This window comes from Diceros bicornis, chromosome 35, assembly GCF_020826845.1.
Source record: "Diceros bicornis minor isolate mBicDic1 chromosome 35, mDicBic1.mat.cur, whole genome shotgun sequence".
NCBI classification, from domain to species: Eukaryota; Metazoa; Chordata; class Mammalia; order Perissodactyla; family Rhinocerotidae; genus Diceros; species Diceros bicornis.
Genome location: NC_080774.1, coordinates 22916113 through 22929175, shown reverse-complemented (window position 1 = coordinate 22929175; position 13063 = coordinate 22916113). Strand labels below are relative to the sequence as shown.

At 43.8% G+C, this 13063-nt stretch overlaps 1 protein-coding gene across 8 annotated transcripts in view; it reads right to left on the bottom strand.

Moving 5' to 3' along the window:
• EMID1 (EMI domain containing 1) overlaps positions 1–13063 on the bottom strand; it is a 47551-nt gene that overhangs the window by 16787 nt on the left and 17701 nt on the right. For all 8 annotated transcript variants that reach the window (XM_058531720.1, XM_058531721.1, XM_058531718.1 and 5 more), the window contains exons 6-13: positions 12430–12550; positions 12113–12163; positions 11941–12030; positions 11027–11173; positions 9924–10013; positions 9727–9779; positions 9234–9296; positions 9087–9131 (exon numbers count right to left, since the gene is read on the bottom strand). In XM_058531720.1, the coding sequence (XP_058387703.1) occupies positions 9087–9131; positions 9234–9296; positions 9727–9779; positions 9924–10013; positions 11027–11173; positions 11941–12030; positions 12113–12163; positions 12430–12550 (660 nt within the window). The remainder of the gene's footprint in view (positions 1–9086; positions 9132–9233; positions 9297–9726; positions 9780–9923; positions 10014–11026; positions 11174–11940; positions 12031–12112; positions 12164–12429; positions 12551–13063) is intronic.

Here is a 13063-nt window from a genome sequence, read left to right as displayed (position 1 = left end):
ATTTCAAAGAAAGAAAGAAATGCTGGAGATCAAAAAAAGCGTAACAGAATGAAGAATGCCTTTCCAGGGTTCATTAGTAGACTGGACATAGCTGAGGAAAGAATCTCTGAGCTTGAGACTATGACAATAGAAACTTCCAAAACTAAAAAGAAAAGACAAAAAAGACTGAAAAAAGCATAACAGAATATCCAAGAACTGTGGGACAACTACAAAAAGTATAACATACACGTAATGGGTAGATCAGAATGAGAAGAAAGAGAGAAAGGAACAGAAGCAATATTTGAAGCAATAATGACTGAGAATTTTCCCCAAATTAATGTCAGACACCAAACCACAGATCCAGACAGCTCAGAGAACACCAAGCAAGATAAATGCAAAAAACCCCCCCCCCAAAACCTTATACCTAGGCATATCATATTCAAACTTCAGAAAATCAAAAGTAAAGAAGAATCTTAAAGAAGCCAGAGGAAAAAAAATCTTACCTATAAGAGCAAAGATAAGAATCACATCCAACTCCTCCTCATAAACCATTCAAGCAAGGAGAGAGTGGAGTGAAATATTTGAAGTATTGAGAAAATAAAACCACCAACCTAGAATTCTGTACCCTGTGAAAGTATCCTTCAAAAGTGAAGGAGAAAGAAAGACTTTCTCAGACAAACGAAAATTAAGGGAATTTGTTGCCAGTAGACCTGCCTTGCAAGAAATGTTACAAGAAGTTCTTCAGAGAGAAGGGAATGATATAGGTCAGAAACTTGCATCTACATAAAGAAAGGAAGAGCACCAGAGAAGGCATAAGTGAAGGTAAAATAAAAACGTTTATTTTCCTTATTCTTAATTGATCTAACAGATAACAATTTATTGAAAATAATGTATTTGATTATGTATATAAATAAATAAATAAATATATATATATATACACACACATACAGAGAGAGAGAGAGATGCAATGATACAAAGAATGGAAGGGAAGAATTGGGAATATTTTGTTATTGTAAGGTACCTGCACCATGAAGCAGTATAGTGTTATTTGAAAGTAGACTTGGATTATTTGCAGATGTATATTGCAAACTCTAGGGAAATCACTTAAAAAAGTAAAAAAGGAAGTATAATTGATATGTTAAGAAAGGAGAGAAAATTGAATCATATGAAATGATCAATTAAAACCACAAAAGGCAGAAAAAGTGTGGAAGACAAAAAGAGGAACAAGGGAAAAAAAAAAAAAAAGAACAAGGGCAACAAAGAGAAAACTGTAACAAATATGGTAGATATTAGTCTAACTATATCAATAATCACTTTAAATATCAATGGTCTAAATACATCAATTAAAAGACAGGATTGTCAGAGTGGATAAAAAACCAAGACCCAACTACATGTTGTGTACAAGAAACCCACTTTAAATATAAAGACACATATAGACTAAAAGCAAATGGATGGAAAAAGATATACCATGCTAATACTCAACAAAAGAAAGTGGAAGTAGCTATATTAATTTCAGACAGAGCAGACTTCAGAGCAAAGAAAGTTATCAGGGATAAAGAAGGACAATACATAATGATAAAGGGATCAATACTCCATGAAGGCATAACAATCCTTAACCTGTATGTGCCTAACAACAGAGCATCAAAATACATAAGGCCAAAGTTGATAGAACTGCAAGGAGAAACAGATGAATCCACTATTACAGTTGGAGACTTTAACATCCTCTGTCAGAAATGGACAGGTCCAGCGGGCAGAAAATCAGTAAGGACCTAGTTGAACTCAACAGTACCATCAACTAGATATAATTGACATCTATAGATCACTTCATCCAACAACAGCAGATTACATATTCTTCTCAAGCTTACATGGAACATTCACCAAGATAGACCAAATTGTGGGCCTTCAATATACCTCAACAAATTCAAAAGAATAGAAATCATATAGTGTATGTTCTCAGATCACAATAGAATTAAACTAGAAATCAATAACAGAAAGATAACTGGAAAATCCCCAAATACTTGAAGATTAAACAACACACTTCTAAATAACACATGGGTCAAAGAAAAACTCTCAAGAGAAATTTAAAAACAGTTCAAACTAAATGAAAATAAAAATACAACTTATCAAAATTTGTGGGATGCAGTAAAAGCAATGCTTAGAGAGAAATTTATAGCACTGAATGTTAATATTAGAAAGGAAGAAAATCTAAAATCAATAATCTAATTTTCCACCTTAGGAAAGTAGAAAAAGAAGAGCAAATTAAATCCAAAGAAAGCAAAAGAAAAGAAATAATGAAAATCAGAGCAGAAATCAATGAAACTGAAAATAGGAAATCCAAGAGAAAATCAACAAAACCAAAAGCCAGTTCTTTGAAAATATCAATAAAATTGATAAGCCCATACCCATGAAAATTAAGAAAAAAAGAGAAAATACACAAATTACTAATATCAGAAATGAAAGAGGGACCATCACTACAGATCCCTTGGACATTAAAAGGACAATAAAGGAATATTATGAAAACTCTGCCCACAAATTTGATAATGTAGATGAAATGCACCAATTCCTTGAAAGACACAATCTGCCAAAACTCACACAAGAAGAAATAGACAATCTGAATAGGCCTATACCTATTAAAGAAATTGGATCAATAATTAATAATCTCTCAAAACAGAGAGCACCAGGTCCAGAACTGCTGAATTCTACCAGACATTTAGGGAAAAAACTACACCAATTCTCTACAATCTCTTTCACAGGATAGAAGCAGAGAGATATACTTCCTAATTCATTCTATGAGGCCAATTTTACCCTAATACCAATACTAGACAAAGACATTACAAGAAAAGAAAACTAAAGACTAATATTTCTCATGAACATAGATGCAAAAATCTTCAACAAAGTATTAGCAAATCGAATCCAGCAATGTATAAAAAGAGTTATACACCGTGACCAAGTGAGATTTATTGCAGGTATGCAAGTCTGGTTCAACATTTGAAAATCAATTAATGTAATTTGACACATCAACAGGCTAAAGAAGAAAAATCACATGATCATATTAATAGAGGCAGAAAAAGCATTTGACAAAATCCAACACCCATTCATGATAAAAACTCAGCAAACTAGGACTAGAGGGGAACTTCCTTAACTTGATAAAGAACACCTACAAAAAGCATACTTCTAACATCTTACTTAATGGTGAGAAATTCAAAGCTTTCCTGTTAAAATCAGGAACAAAATATGCATGTCCCCTCTCACCAATGCTTTTCAACATTATACTGGAAGTCCTAGCTAATGCAATAAGACAAGAAAAGGAAACAAAAAGTATACAGATGGGGAAGGAAGAAATAAAACTGTCTTTCTTTGCAGATGACATGATATTCTATGTAGAAAATCGGAAAGAATCAACAAAGAAACTCTTGGAACTAATAAGTAATTATAGCAAGGTTGAAGGATAAAAGTCGATCACTTTCCTATATACCATCAATGAACAAGTGGAACTTGAAATTAAAACACATTGCCATTTACATTAGCACCCCTAAAAATGAAATACTTAGGTATAAATCTAACAAAATACATATAACATCTATATAAAACTCTGATGAAGGAGATCAAAGAAGAACCAAACAAATGGAGAGATATTCCAAGTTCATGGGTAGGAAGACTCAATATTGTCAAGATGTCAATTTTTCCCAATTTGATCTATAGATTCAATGCAATCCCAATCAAAACCCCAGCAAGTTATTTTGCAGATATTGACAAACTAATTGTAAAGTTTATATGGAGAGGCAAAAGAACCAGAATAGCCAACCCAATATCAAAGAACAACAAAGTCAGAGGACTGACACTACTCAACTACAAGACTTACTATAAAGCTACACTAATTACGACTGTGCGGTATTGGCAAAAGAACAGACAGATCAATGGAACAGAATAGAGAGCCCAGATATAGGCCCACATAAATACAGTCAACTGATCTTTGACAAATGAGCAAAAGCAATACAATGGAGCAAAGACAGTCTTCTCCACAAATGGTGCTGGAACAACTAGACACCTACATGCAAAAAGATGAATCCGGACACAGACCTTACAGCCTTCACAAAAATTAACACAAAATGGGTAACAGACCTAAATGTAAAATGCAAAACTATAAAACTCCTAGAAGATAACATAAGGAGAAAACCTAGATGATCTTTTTTACGGCAATGCCTTTTTTTAGATACAACACCAAAGGTATGATCCATGAAAGAAATCGTTGATAAGCTGGACTTCGCAAAAAGTAAAAACTTCTGCTCTGCAAAAGACAATGTCAAGAGAATGAGAAGAAAAGCCACAGACTGGGAGAAGATATTTGCAAAGATACATATGATAAATAACTATTATCCAAAATATACAAAGAACTTTTAAAACTCAACAATAAGAAAATAAACAACCCAATAAAAAAAGCTTTTGTGGGCCGGCCCCGTGGCTTAGCAGTTAAGTGCACACGCTCTGCTACTGGCAGCCCGGGTTCGGATCCTGGACGCGCACCAATGCACCGCTAGTCCGGCCATGCTGAGGCCGCGTCCCACATACAGCAACTAGCAGGCTGTGCAACTATGACATACAACTATCTACTGGGGCTTTGGGGAGAAAAAGGGAAAAAATGGGGAGGATCGGCAATAGATGTTAGCTCAGGGCCGGTCTTCCTCAGTAAAAAGAGGAGGATTGGCATGGATGATAGCTCAAGGCTAAAGAAAAGAAAGAAAAAGAAAAAAAGAAATTCTAAAAAAAAAAAAGCTTTTGCACAGCAAAGGAAACCATCAACAAAATGAAAAGGCAACCAGGCCAGCCTAGCGGAGTAGCGGTTAAGTTCGCGTGCTCCGCTTCAGTGGCCTAGGGTTCATGGGTTCGGATCCTGGGCGTGGACTGACACACCGCTTATCAAGCCATGCTGTGGCAGCATCCCATATAAAGTAGAGGAAGATGGGCATGGATGTTAGCCCAGGGCCAATCTTCCTCAGCAAAAAGAGGAGAATTGGCAACAGATGTTAGCTCAGGGCTAATTTTCCTCAAAGAAGAAAGGGAAGGGGAGGGGAGGGAAGGGGAGGGGAGGAGAGGGAAAGGAAGGGAAGGGAAGGGAAGGCAAGGAAAGGCAACCTATGGAATGGGAGAAAACATTTGCAAGCCACATATCCAATAAAGGGTTACTATCCAAAATATATAAGGAACTCACACAACTCAATAGCAAAAAAACAAATAACCCAATTAAAAAATGGACAAAAGACCTGAATAGATATTTTTCCAAAGAAGACATACAAATGGCCAATAGGTATATGAAGAGATGCTCAACATCACTAATCATCAGGAAGTGCAAATCAAAGCCACAATGAGAAATCACCTCACACCTGTTAGGATGTCTGTTAACAAAAAGACAAGAGATAACAAATGCTGGTGAGGATGTGGAGAAAAGAGAACCCTGTGCACTGTCAGTGGGAATGTAAATTAGTACAGTCACTATGGGAAACAGTATGGAAGTTCCTCAAAAAATTAAAAATAGAACTACTATATGATCCAGCAATCCCACTTCTGGGTATATATCCAAAGGAAAAGAAATCACTATCTTGAAGAGATATCTGTACTCCCATGTTCATTGCGGCATCATTTACAACAGCCAAGAATGGAAACAACCCAAGTGTCCGTTAATGGATGAATGGATCAAGAAAATAAATAAAGACAAATACTGCATGGTATCACTTATACGTGGAATCTAAAAAAAGAAGTTGAATTCATAGAAACAGAGAGTAGAATGGTGGTTGCCAGGAGATACAGGGGTGGGGAAAGGTTAGTGAAAGGGAACAAATTTTCACTTATAAGACGACTAAGTCTGGGGCTGGCCCCATGGCTTAGCGGTTGAGTGCGCACGCTCTGCTGCTGGCGGCCCAGGTTCGGATCCCGGGCGCGCACCAACGTACCGCTTCTCCGGCCATGCTGAGGCCGTGTCCCACATAACAGCAACTAGAAGGATGTGCAGCGATGACATACAACTATCTACTGGGGCTTTGGGGGAACAATAAATAAATAAATAAAAAGATGACTAAGTCTGAGGATTGAATATATAATGGTGACTATAGTTGATAATACTGTATTGTATAATTGAAATTTGCTAAGAAAGTAGAATCTTAAGTGTTCTCATCACACGCATACACACACACACACACAAAGTAAGTATGTGAGGTGATGGAGATATTAATTAACTTGATTGTGGGAATCCTTTCACAATGTATATGTATAACAACTCACCATGTTGTACACTTTAAACAAATTACAATTTGTCAATTATATCTCAATAAAGCTAGGGGGAAAAAAAGGGCAAAGGACCTGAACAGATACTTCACCAAAGAAGATATACAGATGGCAGGTAAGCATATAAAAAGATGTTCAAGGGGCTGGCCCCACGGCGTAGTGGTTAAGTTCAGCACACTCCACTTCAGTGGCCTGGGTTCGTGGATTTGGATACCAGGTGCAGACCTACACCACTCATCAGCCACGTTGTGGTAGCAACCCACACAAAATAGAGAAAGATTGGCACAGATGTTAGCTCAGGGTGAATCTTCCTCAAAAAAAAAAAGAGATGTTCAACATCATATGTCATTAGGGAATTGGAAATTAAAACAAGATACCACTACATATCTATCAGAATAGCCAAAATTAAAAACACTGACAACAACAGATGCTGATGAGGATGTGGAGCAACAGGAACTCTCATTCGTCGCTGGTGAGAAGGCAAAATAATATATCACTTTGGAAGACAGTTTGGTGGTTTCTTACAACACTAAACATAGTCTTACCATATGATCCAGCAATCACACTCATTGGTATTTACCCAAATGAACTGAAAACTTACTTCCACACTAAAACTTACACATGGATGTTTATAGCAGCTTTATTCATAATTGCCAAAACTCGGAAGCAACCAAGATGTCTTTCAGTTGGTGAATGGATAAATAAATTGTGGTACCTACAATGGAACATTATTCAGAGCTAAAAAGAAATGAGCTATCAAGCCATGAAAAGGCATGGAGGAAACTTAAATGCATATTACTAAGTGAAAGAAGCCAATTTGAGAAGCCTACATACTGTGTGATTCCAACTATATGACATTCTGGAAAAAGAAAAACTATGGAGAGAGTAAAAAGATTAGTGGTTGCCAAGGCTTAAAGGTGAGGGATGGATGAACAGCCAGGGCACAGAGGATTTTTAGGGCAGTGAGACTATTCTGTATGATACTATGATGATGGATACACGTCATTATTCACTTGTCAACACCCACAGAATGTACAATGCCAAGAGTAGACTCTAATGTAAACTATGGACTTTGGGTTATAACATGTCAACGTGGGTTCATCAATTGTAGCAAATGTAACCACTGTGGTGTGAGATGTTAATAGTGCGAGAGGCTGTGCATGTGTGGGGACAGGGAGTTCTCTGTACTTTCCACTCAATTTTGCTGTGAACTCAAAATTGCTCCAAAAAATGAATTTTATTAATTAAACGAAACAACCAACAAAAACAAAAACAAAAACAAAAAACCCCAGCAATCTTACAGATCCAGGAATCTCAGCGAACACAAAGCAGGATAAACACAAAGAAAATCAACTCAACCACATCACAACCAATCTGTTGAAAACCAAGGGTAAAGAGAAAATCTTAAAAGCCAAAGAAAATACACATATTATATCCAAGGGAACAACAATAAGGAAGATAGCCAATTTCTCATGAGAAATTGCAAATGTCTACATAAGCCAGAAGACCATGGAACAACATCTTTAAAGTGCTAAAAGAAGAGAAAACTGCCAGCCTATCATTTTATATCCAGTGAAAATATGTTTCAAAAATTAAGGTAAAATAAAGCCAGTTTTAGATAAACAGATACAGCAAGGATTTGTTGCCAGCAGACCTACACTACAAGAAAGACTAAAGGACATTCTTTAGGCTGAAGAGAAATGATCCCAGATGGAAATCTGGAGCTAAGGAAGGTATAAAGAGTATTAGAAATGATAAATACATCAGTAGATGTAAAAGACTATTTTTCTTTGTTTTCTTAACTTCTTTAAAAGTCAACTGAGTGTGTAAAGCAATAATAACAACAATGTTTTGAGGGGTTTACAACAAACGCAGGAGTAAAACATATGACAGCAATAGCTCAAGGAGAGAAGGGGGTGAATTATACAGTTGTAACATTCCTACTTATGCATGAATTGGTATAACATTAATTCAAGCAGACTGTGATAAGCCGAGGATGCATATCGTTATCTTTAGAGTAACCATGGGAAAATAACACAAAGAAGTATAGCTAAAAAGTCATATGAGGCAATAAAGCAGAATTGCAAATAGTATTCAATCCAAAAGAAGGCAGGAAAAGGGGAAAAAAGAAACAAAGAGGTTGGGGTAAATAGAACACAAATAGCAAGATGGTTGACTTAAAGTGAACCATATCAATAATTATACATATCATTAAATGTAAATGAACTCAACAGTCAGACTGTTTATAAAAAAGCAAGTATATGTGGTTTGCCAGAGATGCACTTTAAATAGAAAGACACAGGTTGTAAGTAAAAGGATTGAAAAAGATATACCACGCAAACCCTAAGCATTACAAAGCTGGTGTGGCTATTTTAGTATCAAAGTAGAATTCAAAACAAGGCATATTACCAGAGACAAAGGTATTAATTTCATAAAGATAAAAGGACCAAGAAGACATTAAAATACTGAATGTGTATGCACATAAAAACGAAGCTTCAAAATACATGAAGCAAAAATTGACCAAACTAAAGGGAGAAATAGACAAATATACAATCATAGTTGGAGAGATGGAGGGTGAAAGAATGAAACACAGAGAGTCAGAGAGAGACACAGAAGGAAAGAGAGAGAAACAGATACAGAGACAAAGAGCCAGAGATGGCCTGATTCTAAGAGGCCGACAAGACGGGAGACAGGGAAATAGAAGCAGAGCATGCCCTGGACAGGAGGGAGGGTCAGCAGTTCTGGCCCCTGGGGGTTGGAGCCAGAGCAGGGGTACTGTGCTTGTGGGATCCTGGAGGGGGTGCCGCAGGCTGGGCAGCATCACTCACCCGCTGCCCCGTGGAGCCTTGGGGGCCAGGTTCCCCCCGCAGTCCCTGTGTGAGAGGGAGGAGAGGAATGGAGTCAGCTGTCGGGGGTCTGACCCTGGGCCCCAGGACTCCCCAGAATCCTCCACCCGAGGCCACCTCAGTACTCACTCTTTCGCCTTTCTCTCCTGGGTGGCCAGAGGCTCCTCTGGGTCCAGTGGGGCCTGGGGGTCCCTGAGCAACAAGACAGGACCTCAGCCTTGTACTGGGGCAGGATGGAGTGGGCAGGGACTGGGGCGGGGCAGAGGGCTCGGGGAGGGAGCCCCAGCTTTGCCTGGGCCCAATGCTGAGCACACAGCGGGCAGTTCACACAGCTTGGGGTTATGGCCCCAGAGTTATGGCCCTGGAGTCAGACAGTCCCCACCCTGATCTGGAAGTTGCCATGTGCTGGCCACAGCCTTAGGGCAAGAATCTCCACCTTTCTGAGCCTTAGGTGATAACAATGCTTGCTTCTTGTTACATAAATTGAATGAGAAAATGTACGAAAAGGAGTTTGCATATTAAGTGCTCCATAAATGCCTCAATAAATGAATAAAAGGATGGATGGATGATGTATAGGTGGGTGGACGGACAGAGGAGTGGGAGTACTTGCAGAAATACTCACCATATGTCCAGGACTCCCAGGGATGCCCATGGGACCAGGAGGTCCAGGGGGACCTGGAATGAGACAGGATGTCCTCAGGACCGAAACAGAGTTCAATGCCAGGAAGCCCACCATCAGCTCCCTCCTGACAGCCACAGCCCTAGTCCCTCTGCCATTCCTCAACCCCACTCCTTACCCTAGACCTGGACTCAACTTACCCATGGGCCCTGGGGGGCCTGGGGGTCCAACTAGTCCCTGGGGCCAGTGGCTGCTGGTCTCAGTGAAGGTGTTGGACAGAAATGGGTCCCCTGGGGTAGGAAAGACAGTAAGTGAGCAGGGCTGGGCTGGGCTGGGCAGGGCTGGGCAGAGTGGGGTGGTTAGTCTTCACCTGCCACCTCTGCCAAGCCAGCTTTGACTGCCCTGTGGGACAGCCTACAGTGTTACTGGGGCCAATGGGCACCTGCTCCAAGGGTGGGGAGAGGGGACAGTGTTGGCCACGCAGGACCAGGAGGCAAGGAGACCTGGGTTCTAACCCTGCCACAGTCTAGCTGGTGACATCCAGCAAGGCTCTCCACTCTGCTGAGCCTGTACTGTCACATGTCGAATGGGAATAATAATAAAAGCTCCCATTTATTGACCACCTACTCTGTGCCAGGCTTCTGTGGTTGGGTGTCACAGAGCTCTGGGAGGCCAGCACTGTCACTATCCCCATCATACAGATGAGGCAGCAGGCTTGGAGAGAGAGAATGAATGGTGAGCTGGAATGAATGGGAGAATGAATGAATGGCACCTGGTCATGCACCAAAGATATGGCACAGACAGGGTTGAATCTGGCACTCCAAGCTCTGACCACTGGCAGCACACGTGTAGGTCAGGCTGGGGAGGAGGTGAAGGATGCACACCAGGGCCCAGCTGGGTGGAGGGGGCCGGGGCCTCTCTGAGCTCAGGTCCAGGGCCGTGGCCTTGGGAGCTCAGGGCTCACTTCCTGCTGCCAGGCCTTGAGCTCCCCAGCGCTCTGAAGGCTGGATCCTGGCCAGCTCCACGGCTGGAGGAGGGCCTGATGCTGGGTGGTTCTGAGCCAGGCTCCGGGTTTGAAGTCAGTCCCCCATGGCCCAGCGTGACTGCCCTTCTCTGGCCCTCAGTATTCCCCATCTGTGAACAGAGGACAACAGCACCTGCCAGAGGACTGAGTGACACGTGGCCGACCAAGGGCACGCCTGGTATACAGAAGGTGTCTGGTAGACGGCAGCAGCATTGTGGTAATGGTTATGCCAGCCTCACCCCACCCCACCTCAACCTGCCGTGACCCTGGGGGACTCACCATGCTGGGAGATCCGGGCGTGGGGTGGTCCAACAGGGGCTGGGGGGCCAGGGGGGCCTGGAGGCCCTGGTGGGCCCGGAGGTCCCCTCTCTCCAGGGGTGCCGATGGCTCCAGCCTGGCCAGGGCTCCCTGGGGGGCCCTGCGGACCTGCAATGGAACCAGGGGGGTTGGTGGGTGTGCAGGAGGCAGGGAGGCCCAGGGTGGCCGCGAGGGGGCAGGACAAGGTAGCCTGGGGCAGCGGGTATGAGAGGGCTGGAGGCCACAAGCCTGGGCAGGTCTTGGCTCTGACCTCCCTGGTCGTCTATTAGGGTGATGAACACAGCCCTCCCCACGGGCTTTTAACAGACACTTGGTACACAGTAGGTGCTTAGCAAACACTGATTTCCAGAATGTTCTCTTCTCTCCCTTCCAGGCTTTTGCATGAGCTGTTCCCTCTCTCAGTCCTCCCTTTGCTCTGCCTGGTGTCCACTTCAGGTCATCCTTTAGGCCTCACCTAAGATGTCACTCCCACTGGGAAGCCCTCCCCGGCCCCACCCCATCCAGGCTGCGTCTGGGCTTCCTTCCTTGGGGCTCCCATACCTGCAATGTCCCCCAAAGAAGCCTGGTCACATGGTGGGGGGCACTGCTGTTTCTCCTCTGCCTACTCTCCCACACCCCGAGTCTGGGAGCTCCAGGAGGGTAAGGACTGGTCTCACCCCACCCCAGTGCCCAGCTCAGAGCCTGCTGGGAGTGGGTACCCAGGGAGCAGGCGCTGAGTGAATTCAGAAGAAGGTTTTAGGGAGCCCAGGCGTGAGTGGAGGGATGGTGAGCTGAGAGACAAGTGGTGGAAGGAGCCCAGGCCACCTCTGGCCACATCAGGGTCCACCTGGGGGGCTGGCCATGGGAGCTGGGGGAGCAGTGCTGTGGGCACTCACCTGGTGGGCCTCTCATCCCCATTGGGCCACGGCTGCCGGTGTCTCCCTTGGGGCCAGTGGGCCCAGGAAGCCCCCGGGTACCAACTCCATCTGGAGGAGAAAGCTCATCAGCTTAGCAGCTCCCACCTTGCTCTCACCCGGACCCTGGTTCACCCCCCTAGCCAGCACCTACCATCTCGAGGGAGCAGCGGGGCCCTCGTGTTTTCTCTGGCTCCAGGTAGCCCTGGGGATGGGGGGCGGGTAGGCAAGGGTCAGTGTCATTCAGAGTCCCTGCCCCCAGCTCCACCAGCGGGCAGGGGCAGGAGCTGCTGGGCCTCCCAGGACGCCAGTGCTCAGGGCCCCTGGAGACCATCGCCTCAGGCCCATTGGAGAGCTGGAAACACCGGCCCACAGCGGGTCAGGCAGGGAGTCAGCGGCAGAGTGGGGACTGGACTCTCGCTCTCCTGACTCATTCCCACATGGGGGTGTGGTCCCCACTGCCCCACTCACCTCGGAGGCCTCCATCCCCGGGGCTGCCCTGGGCAGCTGGAGAGCCCCAGAGCGGGGCGGGGTCCTCAGGGGCAGCTCGAGTCGGCGACATTGCCTGCTCGGTCACAGTCAGCACTGCCACCTGTGGAGGAAGAGGAAGATAGGGACGGGGTAGGTACCAGGGTCTCACCAGGGACAGGTCAGCGAGGGGCCCTGGTGTGGGAAGCAGGAGGCCCATGTAGCCAGCAGAACCCAGCCTAGAGTAGAGATGTGGGCTCATGGGCCCAGAACTCCATCAGAAGTGACTGTGGTTTTCAAACTGCACAATTCATCCCATTCAATGTAGAAGAGCCATTACACACCATCACTGCCACCCAAGTTGAATTCTGTGACTGTCGCCGTGTTTGCTGGGCCATGTGGTTTTTTCCTATGCTTACCTACATAAATAATACGAAACTTCTCTTGGTCTGTTAAAGCACCACAGGCTGGAAGGATTTTTACTAAATTTGGAGGGATGTTTGGGAGAGTCTGACATGACATAAGAGGACATGAGGTATATACAAAACCACTTTTGGACCCAGTGTGGGGGAGACTCTGAAAGGCCCCCTGAGCCACTGACTGAGGATGAGAGAGAAGCCAGAGTGCCCACTAACCA